Source organism: Malaclemys terrapin, chromosome 11 (genome assembly GCF_027887155.1).
Source record: "Malaclemys terrapin pileata isolate rMalTer1 chromosome 11, rMalTer1.hap1, whole genome shotgun sequence".
NCBI classification, from domain to species: domain Eukaryota; kingdom Metazoa; phylum Chordata; order Testudines; family Emydidae; genus Malaclemys; species Malaclemys terrapin.
The window spans coordinates 63,498,462-63,519,816 of record NC_071515.1 but is presented as its reverse complement, the minus strand read 5'-3'; the positions used below and the strand labels follow the sequence as shown (position 1 = coordinate 63,519,816).

The 21,355-nt window shown below is 40.7% G+C and overlaps 1 protein-coding gene across 1 annotated transcript in view; it reads right to left on the bottom strand.

Moving 5' to 3' along the window:
* The window catches only part of NCKAP5 (NCK associated protein 5), a 474,734-nt gene that overhangs the window by 40,911 nt on the left and 412,468 nt on the right, over positions 1-21,355 (bottom strand). Inside the window, exon 15 of the mRNA XM_054043941.1 lies at positions 1,679-1,993. Within this exon, the coding sequence (XP_053899916.1) occupies positions 1,679-1,993 (315 nt within the window). The remainder of the gene's footprint in view (positions 1-1,678; positions 1,994-21,355) is intronic.

Sequence of the window (21,355 nt, the reverse complement as noted above, 5' to 3'; positions counted from 1 at the left end):
AAGGAGGTGGTAGTGTAGCCCAGTGGCTAAAGCACTTACCTGGGATGTGGTCATTGGAGTAGGGGCTTGGAGCGGACTCTTCCACATCCCAGGTGAGTGCACTGACCATTGGGCTATAGAGTCACTCTCTCATATTTCATTCTCTCTGGCCCAATGAATATTTAAATATTGCATACAAAGTGGAACAGCTTCAACAGGAGAGATTTAAAGCTACATCCAGAATACCTTGTAGCCCAGTGGTTACGATATTCACACAGGAAGTGGGAGACCTGGGATCAAGTCCTTTTTCCAAATCAGGCAGGATGGATTTGAAGCTGCACCTCCCATTGGGCTATAGGCTATATAAGGGGTGGAATAGCTGCCCCCATTTTTTTTGAGAGAAAGGGCTGAGCTGATTTAGGTGTCAGAAGAGGTTTCATGGCTGTGAATCCCAAGTGGAGGGAGGTGCCTGACTCCGTTTGAGAGATGGAGCTCAGGCCGCACCCCTCTCCTCGACACTAGCTTAAACAGCTCCCTGCTCAGTGATTCCCATTCTTAGGCACCTAACTTTCCTCATGCACTGAACAGGGAGCCTGGGTGTCTAACTCAGGGCTGTGGATTCCACTGTGCAGCAAGGAGCCTAAACATTAGATGTCTATCTGCCCTTTGTGATCTAAGTACACAGTTTTTAACAGCAAAGACCACCAATCCTAATAGGGGCTTTTGCGCATTCCCATAATACAAAGAATACATAATACTGAAGTAGGAAGAATTAAAATGTGTACACCACCCAAAGCAGTTTAATTTACTCTGTTATTTGCAATATTTCCCATTTTAAATACAGAAATTACTCCATGATAAAGATAAATACTGCGGTGTAATAAACATCCATTTTTTTTTACTGGTACTTGTACTTTTAGGCCACAAGCCTGCAAACACACATACACACATGTACCTTTACACATTGGCAGTCCCATTGAACTCAGTGGGACTATATTCAATTCAGTTTGTATATATAAAGATACTCATGTGTGTGTTTGCTGGATTGGGGCCTTAGCATGAGTCTTTCATTCTTTGGGAGCTACTGTTTTATATGTTATATTTAATGCACATCCTGCTGAACCATCAAAATAAGTGTTTTACTACTGTCTATAAATACATTTGTACAGTGCAGTAACATGTCAAGAGACTTATGTTTATAATTGAGGCAAAATATTCATTGGTATAGAATTTATGCACTGATTCCAAATTACTTTGTATTCCAAGTTCAGTTTTGAAAGCAAGTGTTTATGAATGTGTCATTTTAACATTTAATATCACAATATGGCCACTGACAGCAAATTGAGAGCCTGATCCTGAAAGTTGCTGAGCACATGAAATTCTTATTCAAATCAATGGGAATCACCAGTGTTCAGCATTTCTGAGGGCTGGCCCTACTTTTCTTTCAAATATAGTTTCTTGAGGAAGGGATTTAACATTTTGCACAATTTTCTTTGAGGTACAGATATGCATTATGAGCAACCAAATTTCCATTGGACTCAGGTCACCAACTTGATAACCTTATATATTCACATAAGGAATCTTTTCTGCTACAGGCTTAGCATTCCCATTATCTAACGTCACTATTACAGGGCTTCTGTTAATGGAAACAGACATTAGGGCAGAAATAATCTAATTTCCAGTGTAATTGGCATTTTACCTGAGGAGACTGGTTTTGGAAGGCGACTTTGAAAAGGTCGTACAACTTTGGCAGTCATGGTAGGATCAGATGTTGAATGACTAATCATGTTTTCCACAGATTCTGGGCTCTTAGCTGTTGAAGGCACTTCTCGCTCAAGAGTTTTGGCTTTTATTGAAGGAGCTGAAGGAAGGGCTTGCTCAGGAGGCATGAAGACTTCAGTTTCTAAAGTTGATTCTTGCTTAGAAACATATCGTCCAGTTGACCGGTTTCCTGAGTCTGGGAGAGGGAAGGTTCCTATCCCACTGTCCAATGTTCTCATCTGGCAGCAAGACTCTAAGATACAGGAAGATTGTGTGATGGGAGTGGAGCTAAAGGAATCACTAGTATTTAAAGACAGTGAAAGGGGCTATGGGAAAAGAGGGTATCTTGAAAGGAAGGTTTTAAGGAAAGAAAAACATTTCACATTTAGCAAGTGTCAATTGTAATTGTAACTTTTAGTATTTCACATGAAACATCTTTTTAATTAAACACAACAAAACATCACATTAAAATACAATTAAACCACAACAAAAAGATAAAAGGCAAGACATTCTAAGTGGCATGACTTAAACTCTTGTTATGACAATGGCTAAAAAGGCATGTACTAGAAACTAATTACTGCTCTTAACAGTTGGTATGAATTTCTTTAACAGTTTGGAGAGAATTCAGAGACGACCATTAACATGATTAAGGGCTGGAGGTAGGCTTACAGGAAAAAGTAAAAGAATTAAGAGTGAAGTGCTCTCCTTCCCGTGTGCAACATGTACAATAGGAATTCATTCCTTCTCTAGGAAGGAAAGGGGTGCCAATGTGCCACTGCCAGAAGTCATACTATCAATTCTTGCAGATGACCAAGATCTAAAGGATTACCTGTAGATATCAGCCTCTGAGGGTTCCCCAACAGGCCTCCCATAGCACATGGCAAGAAAGCTCACATCCCTGCCTTCTTACACTTTGGCTCAGCTGATGTCATCTAGTCACACATGCACAATGCACTGTCTATTCAAATTGCAGAGGAGCAGTTACTGCTGATCAGGGAAACAAGTGTTTTAGTTGGTAAATTCCTGACAGGGGGACATGACTCAAAGTCTCTCACTAAATCCCTCTCCCTTGGTCTTCTCAACTGGGTGGTGTTTGGCTCCACCATAGCAGCCACGGAATAAAGAGAGGGATGCAACTGTGGCTCCCCTACGTGGTGGATGGGATGCAGCTGCGTAATCCTATCCCCTCCCTCTCTAGTCACTCACATAGACTTCCCCTCTGACATAGCTAGCCTGGCCAAACAACCCAGAGCGGGTATTATGGCAATCTACCTATATTTTAAGAGTGTAAATACCAAGGAGGAAGCTTTAGGACTAATGGCTTGAAACTAAGCAAAATTTAGGTTAAATATCTGGAAACATATCCTGACAGGAAGATCTATCAGGCTGTTGCAGATACTCCCAAAAGAAGTGGTGGAAGTCCCATTGCTTGAGCAATTTAAAACCAGACTGGAAACGGGACTTGAGAGTATATGGTAGCAAGCAATTGTGCCCTGGTAGGACATGGACAATATGACCTGGGGTGGACAAACTTTTTGGCCCGAGGGCCACATCGGAGTTGCACAACTGTACTGAGGGCCGGGTAGGGAAGGTTGTGACTCCCCAAACAGCCTGCCCCCCGCCCCCTCTCTGCCCCCTCCCACTTCCTGCCCACTGACTGCTCCCCTCAAAACCCCCAACCCACCCAACCCCCCCCCCCCGGCTCCTTGTCCCCTGACTGCCCCCTCCCGGGACCCCCACCCTCTATCCAACCCTCCTGTTCCCTGTCCCCTGACTGCCCCAATGACTATCCACACCCCCCGCTCCCGACAGCTCCCCCTGGGATCCCATCCCCTTATCCAACACCCCCTGCTCCCTGTCCCCTGACTGCCCTCCCGACCCCTATCCTCATCCCCACCCCCTGACAGGCCCCCCAGGAATCCCACTCCCAACCCTCCCTGTTCCCCATCCCCTGACCGCCCCCCCCCCCCCGAACCTCTGCCCCATCCAACTGTCCCCTCCTCCCTGACTGACCCCCAGGACTCCCGCTCCCTTACCCAAGCCCCTGCTCTCCGCGCCCTTACCAGCACCAGGAGCTTGCAGCAGCGACACCCGGCCAGAGCCAGCTGTGCTCCCCACGCGGCCCAGAGGGAGCAGCAGACCAGAGTGTGGCCCGTGCGGCTGCGTGGGAGGGGAGACTGCAAGGGAGAGGCCGGGGACTAGGCTTCCAGATTGGGAACTCAGAGGCCGGGCAGGACAGGACATTGTTTGCTCACGACTGTAATAGATCTTTTCCATCTTTATTTTCTATGCTTCTATGTACTGATCTTTTGATGATATTCCTATTTGCCATTTAACACCATCATAGTTAGCAGTACTCTGTCAAGTCATGTTCTGTTATTTTTCCTCTGCAGCATTTCTAATATTCTTAGAGGTTTGAAAATATTTCTCCCTTATGCATTTTGCCTGTCTGCTTCTGAAATAATGGCTGTTTTCACTTAATATTTTAATCTTAACTTGATATTGGTATAAGAACTTATCTACACCCCCCCAAAAAATTTGTTAGGTGGCTATTTATGTTTTCAGTTTCTTGTCAGAGGAGTAGTAGTATCTATCTATCTATCTATCTATCTATCTATCTATCTATCTCAGGTATTTATGTGGCCCCTAATTACTGTAGTATATGAGTGCCTCACAGTCTTTAATGCATTTATCCACATAACACCACTGTGAAGAAGGGAAGTATCATTATCCTCACTTTACAGATGGGGATATGAGGCAGAGAGAGAGAGATTTAGGACTTGTCTACACTTAAAATGCTGCAGCAGAGCAGCTGCACCTCTGTAGTGCTTCAGTGAAGATGCTATCTATGCAGACTGAAGGGGTTCTCAGACTGAACACTGTCAACACTGGGGTTAGGTTATTTTAACTTCATTGTTCGGGGGTGTTGATCTTTCACACCCCTCTGCGACGTAGTTATACTGACCTCGTTTCCTAGTGCAGACCAGGCCTTAGTGACTTGCCCAAGATCAAACAGGAAACCTGTGGCAAGGCAGGCAAGTGCCTTAACTATTGAACTGTTCTTCCTCCTTTTTAGTTTTAATCTCTCTAGTTTTTTTTTTTTAAGCCACAATAACATAGCTACTTAGAATTCTGTGGACTGTTCCTATCAGATTGTAACAGTGTTACAGGAGGTTACATTCAATGGGTCAGTCCTGGTCACATGCTACATGGACTAGCTGGGGTTAGAAACACCATGGATAATAAGCAGACATCATTTACTGACAACATCCTACCAACTGAAAGAAAAACAGGAGTGAAGAAGAGATTTCCATTAATTTCTACTTAGCTGGAAGGATGGTGACTGATGTGGGAATCTTAGTTTGGAGAGGTATAGATCAGATAATAATGGAAATAATTCCAGGGCTTCAGCAAAGACATGGGATAAACTCGGTGGGATAAAGAGAAGACCATATTTTGGACCCTAAATATCTTAACAGCATGCCTTTTATGGTCTGCAGTGTTAATATAGGGCCTTATCCTGCATTCCAATTTCATTGGGAATTCTGCAAAAGGAGCGCTTGTAAGAACAAGCACACATCTTGTAACGTCTTTTCCATCACATTGTTTTAAAAATATCCTATATTAGAAACAACAGTCAGTCCTTCCTAATAACAGCACACCGATGTCCGGTCCTGGACTCAAATCAAATAACAGATGCTGATCATGCAAGAAAGTAGCAGTGGCCTTCAATACAGGCAAATTGGAAGTGAAAGACTATCAACTCTTTTTGGAACAGCTTCAAGAAAGAACACATCTCGTGCCAGAGAATCTCTCTTTCTCATGACTCATCTTTACAAATCCTAAGAAACCTAACGTCCATGAAAGATGGAGCTCATAATCAAGAGAAATGACTAGTAAGGACTGTGCTGATTGCCAAAAAATGATTCTTGAAAAGTGGAAGTCCCCAGCTGTTCCTAAAACAATTGATTAGATGAGAGAGCGACCTGGGAGCACAAAGTAAGTCTCACTTAATAAAAACAAATACTTTTAACCAAAAATAAGATCTTCTGTAGAATGCTGTACCTGGCTAACCAGCTCTGTAAAAGGAAAAGACGCCATGTTGTAAAACAGATTTTCGAAAGAGCTCAGTGCCAGGTTTTTAGTGTAGAGCACCCCCCACAGGAGCTTGGTTTTCAAAAGGGCTCAGTATTCAGCAACTCCCACCGTGACACCCAAAAAGATGTGAACCCAACAAGCTAAAATCTGGCCCTAGATCTAAACACAAAGGACATCACAACTTTCTGTGTAGTAAGTTAACTTTTCAATGTGTATTACCGCTTTATACCTTAAAGCTTATTTTATGAATACAAATAAACTATTGTTCATCGATGTGTGGGTTTTGTCCCGAAGAACGATTTGCATTATTAAGTGAATGAGTATTAAGTATTCCTGTGTGTTGGATTTTAAGTTCCATGAGGCAACTGCCAAATCACGGTATATGGAACACTCATCAGGGATGTCTCCCAAGCCAAACTGCTTAAGCCCGAATAGGACTCCTTTAGGTTCTCTTAGCCCTGCCCTGGGGTTTCAGTTGGAATACTTGCATTACTAAGTGCTGATCAGTATGTGTAAGGTTGCATAATCAAACTCGAGGTTATAAAATGACTCAGCAGAACATTAATGTCCCCAAAGGAGTCATATTTGAACTTAATTGCTAGGGAGTCTTCCCTGGCAAGTATGGGGACGGGGGGGGGGGGGGGGGGGGAGTTGTTTGTTTGTATTTTTTGCCTCAGGGAAGAGAGGCACTATTTCACAGGCATTACTTTGTTATAGTGGTCACAGACTTACCATCTGCCATACTACTGACCAAACAGTCCAGAATCAGTCTCTGAAATACAGAAAGATTTTTTCCTCTGCCTGGAGTTGGTTCTGCCTACAAAACAAAGTCCCTATAACTCCTGTGGGGAGGATGCATTCTTCCAGACTGAAAGCAGAAATAGGCCCAGGACTTTGGGACATTTCCAGGGGATCACAAACCTCCTCACTCCAGGGGGACCTCCTGAATCCTTGTGACAGGCAGCAAACAATTCTATCTCCATATTTCCCTATGGATGGCACAGCTTGAGGAATACCTCTGGGTTTAGTGAAGCTTCCTCCCACAAGCTGTTACTTCTACAGAAGGCATTGGCCATTATGCTCTCTGATCTAAGAATTGACTGAACAGTTATGCATGTGTAGAAATTTCAGTCTAAGGGCTTGTCTACACTGGCACTTTACAGCGCTGCAACTTTCTCACTCAGGGCTGTGAAAAAACACCCCCCTGAGTGCTGCAAGTTTCAGCGCTGCAAAGTGCCAGTGTAGACAGTGCACCTGCGCTGGGATCTATTCCTCTTGTGGAGGTGGTTTTTTGTGCTGCGACTACACAAGCCACATTAAAATGCTGCCACAGTGAAGATGTGCCCTAACTTCCCCATTTTCATACATAAGATGATCATCCATTCTGATCTGGATTCCCCTAGTCTGGTAAGGTAGACACCATGGTTCTGTAGTTTGACAAACCTTGGAATTTAGTGTCCTATGGTGACAGCATTGAGAACTCTCCAGACGAAAAGCAACTGCATATTTTATAGTCTGAAATAGGTCTCTGAAAACTTAGCGAGATTTAAAGAGGGACGGGGTGACTATATGGATAAACAAGAATATCCAGAACTGTAATGTTAATAGAAGAATTTTGGAAGGGATATAAAACATGCTTCAGGATTTACACTAATCGCTAGCTATTAAAATGAGACCTTCATGGGGGCAAATTATCCCATATCTGCCTTCTATGGAGTCTTTCACCTTCCTCTGAAGCATCTGGTGCTGGCCACTGCCAGAGACAAGTTACTGGCTCGGGTTGGAGCCAGTCTGACAAGTCCTGTGTTCCTATGGTATGCCCTTACACTGCTTACTTAAAAATCAGATGGTAGAATCCATGCATCTCCCTAAGTAAGGATTAGTCAGGGTAGGTTGGCAACCACGGACAAATATTTCATCTCGTTAGGACGCCTCATCCTGGTATAGAAATGAGGCCTGGTGTACAATACATTAAAACAATTAGATTTTTTTTCTTTAAAATACCAGCAACACATTCACAGAACCCATCACTGGCCAAATTCCTGGGTTGTTTTAAAACAGTCACGTTACATAAAAGAAGCATTCTTACATAAGACACCTCTTGTTTCCGGTTTCATGTTATATGCAATTTGGGAAATAGTTATTTGAAAAAAAGAAGATAAGGTGAACAGCACAACAAGAAACCCCGAGGACCTGATGCTTCTGTCCTTCTCAGATTAAAATTCCACAGTGATGTAAATAGGGGAGTTTAGCTCAAACAAGGACTGCTAAATGAAAAAAAATAAATAAATAAAGCATGTACATGGAGAAGCCTCTTCACAAGGCTTGGCTTTGTCACCCTTATCCATACTGAATAGTACCTTACTCTGCAAGTACTGATTTCAAGGAGGCTGTCTGCAAAATAAAGTACTATTCAAGGTGAGTCATGAGGCAAAATCAGGGCCTACAAAACTTTCACCTTAGGTACAAAGAAGCACTCTTGGGTTGAGCTTCCACAAACCAAGGTTCAACCTGGAGAAATTTTTAGCAAGAGCCTGAATCTCTGAAAATAGGATTTTATAATGGAAGTGATGACATAGCCTTTCAGTACAGCTTCTTAGATGCACTGCTCCAATAATTTACAAAAATATTCTTATTCAGAAAAAAAAAAGGCATTTGCAATGTATTCTCTTCTTTTGGATATTCGGAGAGCTTTCAAAACATTTGATCTGTGAAAATGCTGGCTCAAAGACTCGCATTCCACTCATAAATTCTTACCAGGTGTTTGGTTTATTCAGGAATTAGGCAATAATCTGAACAGATCTCAATTATTCCTTAAATAGGAGTCTAATTCCAATTAATTAAAAATATTTGTAGGGTTTTTAAAATATAAAGCAGTGTAAATTCTAAGTATTACCAAGTTTGGGAATGCATTTACATGCATGCATATAAAATGATGATTAAATAATCCTTGGAGTCCCTTACATTTGAAAGAAAATGAATAAGCCCCTGATCAGCAAAGCAATTAAGTACATAAATAGTCTCAATCAAAATAATGGGACTATTTATGTGCTTGAGGGTAGGTGTATGTCTGTGTGCTTGTTGGATAAACAAAATATATGTTTCTGGACACGTGTGCAGACAAGGAGTTATATCTCTCTATATCTCTCTAATTTTAGATTTCAGCATGCCCTAATCAAAGCATTGTCCTGTATTGATCTGTGCTACGATTGACAGAGGATGGTCAAAAGTCAATCCTCCCTTGGCTAAAGGTGTCAGGATTTCTAGAAACTTCGCTAATCACAACAGCTCTGAATCAGACAGCATCACAAGGTTAACACAAACATTTTTGCTGGTTACCTTAATGTAAACAAACAACATTACTTCTACTTCAAAGCACTGAAATACTTTCACAGTTATAACTGCTGTAGAACTAGGAAAGGTGTATACAACATTGGCTACCAGAACCAATTTTAATGGCAAGTCATGTAGATTATCACATTGGCTATCTAAACTTAAAAAATAACAAAATGTTTTTAGGGAGATAGAGCATCTGTGTTCAAACAGTATATAGATAGCTCTCATTAAACATGGCTCCTGGGTAGTGTAACTACAACTACCATAGCCCACAGGGTCTTAATTTCTTTCCTATTAATGGCTCACTTTATGTAAAAAAGGTTACATTTACCCTTGAGCAGAGGGCACATATCATTAGAACAAGTGGGGAAAAAATCGTACAGGCATTTTTTAATTTTTGGCCAAAAACCCAAAAGTGTTTGGTGGAAATCCTTTGGTTTTTGGCTGACATGTTTTGACAAGAAACCTGAAATTTTTCACAGAAAGCAGACACTTTTCACAATCAAATTAATTTGGTCAAAAACCTAAATTACCACTGAAAAACAGTTTACGGAAAATTCTTGACCATCCTGCTCACCACTTAGCCTTCAAAATAGTGTTTAAAGTGACACATAACTCTTGTGTGGGTTGTCTGCACGGGATGAATGACTGCACTGAAAATGAAGGAGACATATTCGAACCACTAAAATGAAGCCCCCCAAAATATTCTGACAAGTGCTCTTCCTTTGAATTAAAAACTCATCCTGTCTCTAAACGTTACACTGGCATATGCAGCAGATGATATGATGTGGTTTTTGAGCCAGATATGGAGCACAGCTAATTTTTTCAGTATTTTGAAACATGCCAGATTATTAATTATCACTCTTTCTTCTTTCATAATAATATCTCCAGTGTAAATAGATCTCTGCAAAACTGCTTTACCAGTTAATAAACATCTTTAAACTACATGTGGCATTGGCAAGAAGAATTTAAACTACAGATGGCAGAACAGATCTCTTTATTTGCACATCCTTCTCTTCATCTGCAGTGCTAACGTAACTACAAAAAAATTTACATATTTCTGCCAAATTGATGTCAGTTTTAAAGCAGATTATTCCTTTTGGGCTTATACTACCATTTGATATAATTAGTCAAAGATGAATGCATCAGTTGTTTACTGTCTGGATTAGAAGTATAACCAATATGCACACCTGAAGAAGCTAAGCCTACTGTAGGTAAAAATCTCAGGTGAATTAGAAGTAAAAATTTATATGAACATTATTCTCTTCTCACTTACAGTAGTTTTACACTGATGTAAACCTATTAATTGCAATGGAGTTATTCCTAATTAATACTGGGGAACATGAGAGAAGAATCAGGCCCTATAGCTTCAAACTGATTAATGTAAATATGAGCTTTGCCCAAACTCAGGATTGCTCAAATCTGGGTTGCAGTTCAGGCCCATTTCTAATTATTTTTTTTCTATAAAACTGTGTTGTGGACCTTATTTGTCCTTCCCCACTTATCCAACCATGTCTCTTATTGTCTCACCCCTTCTCCTGTCTTTCTGCATACCATCCAACTTCAATACCCTGATTGTCCCACAAATATCTGCATGCTCTTTTCCATGACACCCCTATCCATGGAACTGTCTGACTGGAAATACCAGATTACTACCCTCTCTTCATTCACCCACCTCTCCAGAGACGCACTTCTGCCTACAAGAATGAGTCAGACACATTTATTTGTAATATTGATAGTAAGTAGTAATAATAATCTTCTGCTCTACCATGTTGTATGCTGACTTTTATCATATTCTGTTATTCCTGTCCATCTTCTCTCTGCCATTTTGTTATCCTTGTTCTTGCATTATGACAAGACAGATTGTAAGCTTTTGGGGGCAGGGATCATGGGTGAAATCCTTGTCCCTATTCAAATCAACAGAAGTTTTGCTAGGATTTCATCCCATGTATTCTCATTTGTGATTTACCTAGGGATTTTTTGGGCAATGCCAATTATTTTTAAGAACAAAAGTTGTAAGAACAAAATTATTTATGAACACTTTCACTTGTTCCTTATCTTTCCCAAAACATCAGTTGTTCCTCCAATTTGCTATAATTATTTACTGGGAAAAGATTTAGATTTTATCCAAGAAAATTAGATGTTAGGATAACAAGTGTGATATGCCTTAACAGGAATGGTGGGACCTTTAATTGATGTAAGGTAAAAATTCTAGCTCTATGTATAAGAGCCATTGTGAATTTTTAACAAAATTGAACTGCACTTACCAGATGTGAACAGGGCCAGGTGAGAAATGGGGTTTTTTTTGGAAGGGATCAGACTCCTCCTTTTTGACTATACAGTCTTAGTCTAGGATAAACCAGGAAACTTGACTGAAAAGGTTAGGGGCCACTGATTACATGCTCTTACAGGAACCTCGTGTAACTGGTGCGTGGTCTCATTCACATTAGGGGTGCCTCCTTTCTGCTAGTTAATAGACAAGAGCAGTGACAGAGCTCTGAGTCCATAAATGTTGTCTCAGGCACTGTGAAGTCATTTATAAAAGATGTGCACAAGAAGATCTGCATATTGCAAATGCCAAAGAGAATGTACGATATTTATTTTAGAAACGTCACGGATTTTTTTAAGAGCACAAAACAATGCTAAAATAAAAGCCATATAAATATTAAATGAGGCTTTAAATAATGTATTAGTTATGCCCAGAGGGTGATTTTACTTAATCGTAATGGTAATAACTAGTTATATATACACACACACGTGCAACTAAATGGCTTTATTTCCCAATTAATGTAGTGAAAACTTGTTAACAGACTTTTCTGAGTGACTTTCAGTTGAACTATCATCTTTCTTATTTCAGCACACAAGTTCAGCTCCTCCAGAGCAGATGATATTCTAATCACTGTATCTGAAAGCTAACTGTGTGTAAACAGGAAGCAGCAGTTGGTGACAAATGGTCATGATCTAAAGCCAGAACAATGAATACTGATTTCTTTCAGAAAGTGTTTTCCCCATAACAAATGTCTGTAATATAAATGCTAGGTGGTGTTTCAAAAACATCATTAGCATGAGCAGTTGGGATCAGCATACTGTACCTCTCTGCCTGCTAGAGGCTGGAGATAGACAAAATAAAATAAATTTGATTTTTTTTCTGTTTACGAATGGCCCTCAGATTGTGAAATTCTCAGATATATTCAATATTCAAAGTGACGCATGAATTTATTCAGTGAATATTTCATGCTTGTGGAGATTACATTATGAATAGTTGAAATTGTGCTATGCTGCTTAAAGTCAATGAAAAGACCGCTATTGATTTCCATAGGCTTTGGACAGGCTTGAATGAGTTATGTAACTAACTGGTAAGAATGTGAATTTTGAATTACATATTAAAATAAAAATATGAAATTCATTTTTTGCACTTCAAGCATATGTCCGCATTCAAGATTAAAATGTGTTTTTCATGAAAATTCATGCTCCTAAAACTGATTCCACCATTTGTGAACACAGAAGAGAAAATCAGTGTGTGCACAAGTGAAGTGAATTGGAAAAAACCCGAACATTCATAGAAAATGTTTTGTAATATTTCCTCAGCTCTACTACAGACATGTGAAGTAGTGTTAATGGGAAATGCATGACCAAAGCTCCACACAGAGAGATGAAGATGTGTCCACAAATGGTTGTAACCAAAATATGTACTAACCAAAAGCAATAATCTGTAAAATATAAAAGTCTAAAATATAAGGAAATAATATTTATACGGAGAATAATGGCTTATACTACCCCAAATAATTGGGATAATTAGGTGTATTCTGTGTATACATGACATAAACTAGGATAAATTGGGCAAGATCTTAAACTGGGGTAAATCAATATAGCTCCAGTGACTTCTGAACGGTGGCTTTGAGCCACAGTTTAAATGGTATTTTAAATCCCGAAGAATAGTAGATTTTAAGTATCCAGAATACTAATCAGAATATTACCTGTCTATAACTGTAGGAAGCATCAGGTTTTCTATAATTCCAATTACATAATTTAGTACTTCCAGGTGGATAAATGTAATGACAAAAAATAAAATGAACAGCAAATCATTGTGACTAACAAGGAAATGTTGATCCAAGATATTAATATTCTCCACAGAAAGGAGAACTAAACAGTATACCATAGCATTGCTGCAGGAGACTTGGCAATTATCAACTGCTATGTGTATTATCTGTTTGAAGTAGGAATAAATTATTTGTCTTTACCAGACTGTGAAGAAGGTAAATTGACATAAATTAAGAGATACAAATGCATGCTAGTTTCTTATTCACAATAAAAGATTCTCTACCATCTTCAAATATACACATAAAATTGCATTCCATTATTGCAGACTCCTTCATACTATCACTTCATAAATATTTTTCAGAAGACACTCAATAACTAAACAATAGTCAAGGGACTAGGCAACACATAGTATCTACACACACGATTTCTAAAGGCTCTGCAAAGTGCATGCGGATCCCAAGGATGGGAACACTCACATGGGCAGGGGAGTCAAGGATAGGCAGAGATCCCTCGTATGTGGAGCTGGGCAAGACCACTTTACAGCATAATCAGTTCATGCATGGTAGGTGAGGCTCTCCAATGTGCAAACCAAGAGGTGCAGGTAAAGAAGGTCTCCATTCTGCCTTTAGTTGTCTTTTGGGTCAGCTACTCCCATACAAAAGAGGAAGTGAACCCACATATACTGGTCACATGCATGACAGAGAGAGAGAGAGAGATAAAGGAGATTTTGGAGACAGGAAGAAAGGGGAAATACAAGGGATGCTGCCTGGGTCAGAATAAAGACACTTTTGGGGGGAGGGGAGAATGGGGTGAGGGCATGAAGAGCAACAGGCACTGATATAATATTAAACCTGTTCTGGGATGGATCTGACAGGCAGGAAAAGAACTACAGAGAGATCACTGGAATCTACCAATTGTCTGCACACCCATTCCTTTTACGTGGCATACTGCTGCTGGGCACATAATTTGCATATGTTATCATTAGCATATGGAACATGACAGCTCCCCACCTGTCTGCATGGCCAAACAGTCCTGTGCCTGTAGACTGAGTGGTGCAGAGATTTTGAAAAGTGCCCTCTCATGAGCTACACAGAGCTACAATGCAAAGGAATTGGCAGGAGCAGTGGGTGCTTTTGTAGGATAGTAGCACGTGAAGGTACTAGTCTGAATGGCTTCTTCCTGTAATTAGTTCTGTCCTGTCTGCAAATCTGTGCATGAGTCCACAGGGGCTATCCTTTCGTATTATGCCAAATGACTGTGAGAGCATGAGGCACCCTGCCACATCATCTAGAACCTATATAGGCCTGGTAGGCTTTGATGTTGCAATAGGTAAATAGTTTATTTTTAACATTTATTAATATTCAAACTGCCGAGGTACAGAGGCTGAGTAGGCTGTAAATGTGGCTGATAAGCTGTAGCCCCATCACAAAGTTTCAATTCAGCCAGCACTCATATTAAAATCTGTGTATGCACTCACAATGGTTGAGTTCTTGTAAGGCTTAATTGTCAATCTGTGTGTGCCCATAGGGCTTTTGAAAACAGGTTTCATTCTGGGCGTGCAAATAAGTACATGACTACAGGTACCACTGTTCACATATAAGTGACTCATGGAACATGTGACCCCCTTACCATTTCTCACATCAAACATAACATCTTTAGAGTACAGATTCCAAACACATCAGAAAAAGATTGGAAATTGATTCAATGCTACCAGTGTTGTTACAGCCAATAACCTAGCGCTTTCATCTGTAGAGACTTTTAGGTATTCTATCGCTTTATTGGGTGCTGAAGGGGAAGATAAAGCAAATATCATTCCTTTATCTGATCATGTGTAAAATGAATCAACCAACCATTATCTGTGATAAGATGATTGCTAAATGATTCTTCTCAACTTCTATCGATGGACTGATGAAAAAAATTAAGACTGACATTGATAAGTTACTTTCTCGGGAATGGAGGTTTCATGACAAGAAAGGATTTCTTTAGACTCCAACACACACCTTATCAGAGGGGTCCCAGAAACTTCCCCAAATTTGAACAACTTCTGAATGACTGTACCTATTCCTAAGCACATTTTAATTTCAATCACCTTTCTTTACTAAATGGACATCCTACAACAGATCAATTTGTTCACTGTCATTTGTTTTGTGATTTCATTTTATCTTGATAATTCATTATTGCCCTCACCTAATCTGCCCACAGTTTTTCAGGACTCTCTAAAGTAAATGTATTTACTCAAATATGTCAGGCTTAATGGGTATATTACAGGATGACATGTGTCAGACTTAATGCATAAACCACATTAATCGAGCTTGTTTCCATCATGTCTATTTTCATATTCTCAGAATGGAAAAACATGAAACCAGACAGTTACAACTTACTTTAATATCAACATAACAAACTACCCCTTTGCAGCATTTTATAAAAATGGTGAGTGTTGTAATGTTAATTAATCATTTGCTTGGTGGGAAAAGAGGATAGTGGGATAATTTCATGCATATTTACTAATTATGACAGTGAGACCTGGATAGCACCATTAGGTATGCGGATGGAATAACACTAGAAAGGAAGGTTTCAGAGTAGCAGCCGTGTTAGTCTGTATCCGCAAAAAGAACAGGAGTACTTGTGGCACCTTAGAGACTAACAAATTTATTAGAGCATAAGCTTTCGTGGACTACAGCATCCGAAGAAGTGGGCTGTAGTCCACGAAAGCTTGTGCTCTAATAAATGTGTTAGTCTCTAAGGTGCCACAAGTACTCCTGTTCTTTTTACTAGAAAGAAAAGCGTATCTCCCAGTAGCCTACCTCCAAAATGATCCATACTTGGTTCTGGGAATTTGCTGAACTGCTGAAGGCACTAAAAGACCTACAAGCTATGGAAAAGCAGCCTCCAATGACTTAAAGGGCTCAGTTGGGAAAATGGACTGAGCAGGAGCTATTCTTGGGAACCTGCTCAGTATATTTTTGGTTTCAGGGCAACGTGAGCAGGAAACCAACTAGGTTCACTGATGCAGGCAGCTGATGAGAAATGACCTGAGAACTCATGCTTCTCTAGCTGGATAAGAAGGATCTATGGAAGGAGCAGTTCTAAATAGGGGCTTTACAGCGATGCAGTTGGAATGTCAAGAGACTGAATCAGAGAGTAAGACTGTTTTTAAAGGCCTAGATTCCAGAAGGAAACCTAGCATCTGGAACAAAGGCACATTGATAAGAAGCAGCAGAAACAGTATCTATGGAGATGCATAAAACGTAAGCTCAAACCATGGTCTGATCAAGAGTAAAGAGCAGGTTTGGGGTTCTTTTGATGAGAGTGAAGGTGGAGTTTGACAGACAATTTGGGGCAAGGAAGATGATGGGAGGGAGAAAATATATCCCTCCTACCACCCACATCTGGTTATTACATAAAAACATAATGGCTATACTGGGTCAGACCAAAGGTCCATCTAGCCCAGGATCCTGTCTTCCGACAGTGGCCAATGCCAGGTGCATCAGAAGGAATGAACAGAAGAAAAAATCATCGAGTGATCCATCTCCTGTCACCCAGTCCCAGCTTCTGGCAACCAGAGGCTAGGGACACCATCCCTGCCCATCCTGGCTAATAGCCACTGATGGATCTATCCTCCATGAACGAATCTAGTTCTTTTTTGAACCCTGTTATAGTCTTGGCCTTCACAACATCCTCTGGCAAAGAGTTCCACAGGTTGTCTGATAACCTAAGCATTTTAAGATGACCCTGGTCAGGAGTTATAGCACTGTCTCCCCACACCACTTTGTCCTTGCACCTCAGTGAAGCTTATAGTGATTGCCATTTTTACCAAAGTGGCCTTCTGTTTAGGTGATGTGAATGCACATTTACCAGGAGAAATCTTGAGACCAGAGAAATTTGCTCAAAGAAATAAGCCAAAGCTTTGTCCTAGAGCAGAAAGTAAGTCTGTGAGATACAACACTTAAATACCAAGGTGATTGGTGACTTATAAATACCCTAGATAGATGGATATTGTAGGTAGAAAAACTCATCTACCCCTCATTTTATATAGTGTATAAAGCTATTGGGATTAAATTACTGTAAGTACTGAATCAGACAATATTTGGATGCAGTTTTGGATAAGGATATTATGCATAGATTTTTGATACCGCAACAAAAACTTTTAATGCTGACACTTCACTTTATAAGTCAACCCTGTTAACAGTCAACAGCATTTTACATCTGACCAACTTGCTATCCATTTATCCATTAAACTTGTTATCTAGAGCATTCCTGTTTCCTACTGAAATTTAATTTTGATCACTTGTCTTGTTTCTTTTGCGTAAAACTTAAAGGTGTACACCTAAAAATACAATCCTTGCTGCAAAAGACCAATAACCCATAATTTCAGGAGCATTAAAAATGCCACTGAATTCAACCAAACATTCTTTTAAAATAAGGAAATCTACAAAAAAAGCCATGTGAAAAACAGACCTTCCTTTTTTTTTTTATCAGATTACCTTTAAATTAAACCACAGAACCTTTCTGCAAGGTTGTTCTTGGAAAGCAAAAAATGATGGTATAGGAAAGTGCCTCCTATAAGGTAGAGATGATTATCGAGAACTTTAATGGAATTGAGCACCATAGTACAGCAGAACTATAAATGAAACCTTGACCTGAGTATATTTTTATTCTGTCACAAAAAACCTAAGTCTACAATGCATTTTTAATGCTACTTAATAGTTTGGATGCCCAACCCCCTGTCCAGCTTGAGAATTCCTTAAGCCCCTTTCAACCATTTGTTAGCTTCCTACCCTCTTTATTATTAACATATCAACATCTCTAGAGTCTGCCAATTAACGTTGGATTAATTTAGCTAGAGAAACTGACCTGAGCCTTTGCCCAAAACTTTTTTCTTATTAATTTTTGTATGGTTCTGCACTTCAGATCAAATACTCAACATAAACAACAAGGGCCACTGCTGTAGTAGGATAATGCCTCCCCAAGAGCTGTAACTATTACTTCTGTGGCACTTCAAACCCCTGCTCACTTGGGGAAATTAAGCCCTGAACACAAATATCAAATCCATACATCCCACCTGGCAGTATCTTGTATTTCAACAGACCAGTTAAACATCTAACTCCAACAGGAAATCCTGAAACATTTTGGATCACTATCCCCAATCCCTGCCCTATCAATAATTTGCTTAGCATTCCATCCACAGTGCTGAAACTAATTACAGTGCAATTAATAATGGGCTGATTTTTAATTCATTTTACCAGCATTTCTTGGGTCCAAACTCTGCATACAGTGCTCTCACTGATTTCAAGTCACTGTATGGTTTCATTTGACAGCAGCCTTTGTCCCACAATGATTTAGCCCAACCAATGGCATACTGGAAATAAAACACAGAAACAATTACATTATGCAGGCTTGTGAGGTGCTGTGTTTTAGTTAAATTAAGAGAAGGAGCAAGAACTCCTAGTTAGAGAAGGCGATTGAGCGGTAAGGGTTCTGGATTCTATTCTGTGCTCTGTTAATCACTAGCAGACTGACCATAGCTTTATTATATCATATACCTATCTCACAAATTACCCTATCAATAAAATAGGTATAATAATACTTATCTGCCCAAAAGAAGGGTTAAGAGTCTTAATTAATGTATGTAAAGCACTGAATGATCCTTGGATGCAGGTGCAATATAAAGAGAAAATGTTCTAATTATTATTAATACACATTCCACATTCTCCTCTTTTTTGGCTAACCCAAAGCATCTATAATATTTTTAAATCTATTTAGATCAAATGCCTAATAATAAAAGATTAGCAACTGATAGTTTACATGTTTATTTGTTTGACAGGTTCAGGAGGATCTAATTATTAGAAAATGATGAATCAGAGTTGTCTTACATACTGCCAAGTTTGAAGGCTGTAAAATATTATCTATCTTGCATATTAGCTAATTGTGCCGAACTGATACCAATTTAAGCATTTTACATTTACAACTATAGTAAAGAATGTCTTTTTTCTTCAACTCATTCAGTTCCGTTTTGTAAGATTTTAGTTCCTTCAGTTAGAGCATAGAAGAAAAATGACAGTATACCAGGTTCATTACAATGTAGCTACACAACAACTCACCATAATAAACTTTAAATTATGGTTTTGAAATGACTGCTGAGAAAGTCAGAAACAGAATGTATGTAACGCAGACCTGCTGGAGTCTGGTATCCATAGAGAATCATGCTGAGAGCTGGCAGCAAAAATACCAACATGGGAACAGACTAGCATAAGAGGAGCATAAAACACAGCAAAGCCTTGATTCGGGTAAGCATCTCTATGCAGGAAGGATGGTTGAGCATATCTTTCAGTTGGGCTACGAAGTAAATGAAAAGTAGCACGTTTACGTTCTTTCCTGAATTGGGGCCAGCTTGCTAACACTAAAAAACAAAAACATTGCTTAGGGCCCTTCTATGTACTCCATCTTTTATGTAACAATGACACCTATAGAGTGCACTGCCTTGCATCTTCTAAGACCTCTATGACATTAACTGATGAATCCTCACAACAAACCCTGAAAGACAGGTCTGTACATTTTAACAACAGGGAACAGACAGAGGGTGGTTTCTGTGCCAGCCCAAGGGGAGGAGGTGGCTAAAGTGGCTTTAAGCCACCTTTGCATTCCTGGATCCTCAGCTGTGTCAGGAGCCTAGTTTACGACCGATTCCTGGGGGTGCTCTATGAAACGCAGGACTGGCTTGGAATCACTACAGTGCTGCCTGGAATCTCCACAGCATCGCATACAGACAAGCCCTCTGTCACTCTTGGCATACCCCCTATACCAGAGCCTATGAAGAGGTCCTCAGAAGGCTGCCTTACCGTTGACCATCACAGTGCCTGTACTGGGAAAATCCTCTCCTGGGGCAGATCTGGGTTTTTTAGAGCCCCTTTGTGCTGCTCTGGTGCTTTTACCCAGCACTGAAGGGCCAGAGCAGGAGTGACGATGTTACCCAGATAATTTAAGTGACTTATTCATGGCTATACCATGAAACTGAGACAGAGCCAGGCTTCCCATTCAGGAGTGCCTGAGACTGAGTCCCAAGCCGCCTATATACCATCAGCAGCTTATTTACATATAAGGTGACTCTACGCTGCAACTGGGAGGTTTGATTTCCAGCCTGGGTAGACGGATACATGCTAGATCTGCTCAACAGGGGCTGCTAACAGGGAGTTTCGCAAGGGAGTTTGGAAGGGAGCAGGAAGGGGGCGAGGGTCCCTTGCCGGTTCTATCTGTTTTCCCTTTATTCCCCTTAATACTTATAAACCAACTACATTCAAAACTTCTTGCTTAAACAACCCTTTCAGCGGACAGGGGCTGCAGACAGGAGTTTGACAGAGGGAGGCTTACGATGGTTAGGAGGACCCGCAACACCTGTGCCAGCACTGCTTCTGTCTCCTCCACCTGTGCCTGTAGCCAGACAGAGCACCTGAGCATGGATGCTTCTACCCAGATCCTGGTGTGGTTTTGCAGAGACTGTAACTTGCAATTTCCACTTATTGATATCCAGGCTGGGGGGACCATCCAATGTGAAAGGTGCCTGCTGGTGGAATCTCTCAGGCAGCAGGTGGGAGAGCTACAGGAGGAGGTGGCTAGGTTGAGGAGCATCCGAATCCACGAGCAATTCCTCGACAGTGTCCATGTGGAGACAGCTGAGGTAGCTGTCCCAGTACACAGGACTGCTGATACACCACTGGTGGAGGAGGAGATGGCTCAGGGTGGACACTGGCAGCTGGTTACTTCTGGCAGCAGGCAGTGCTCCACCCCTGCTCCGAACCCTCCTGCCGTGGTAATAGGTAACCGTTATGCTCTTCTTGATACAGGAAAGAAGGAATCACTCCCTACAGTAAAGGAGGAGAAGCCTCGTACCCCTAAGGCTGGGAGGTCTGCTGCCACCACTGCGAATAGGAAACGTAGGGTAGTGGTGGTCGGAGACTCTCTGCTGAGGGGGACGGAGGCGCCCATCTGTCGCCCTGACATTTCATCTCGGGAGGTTTGCTGCCTGCCGGGAGCCCGTATCCGAGACGTTACGGAGGCATTGTCGAGGATTATCCAGCCCTCTGACTACTACCCCATGCTACTCATCCATGTGGGCACAAATGATACTGCGCGGTGTGACGCT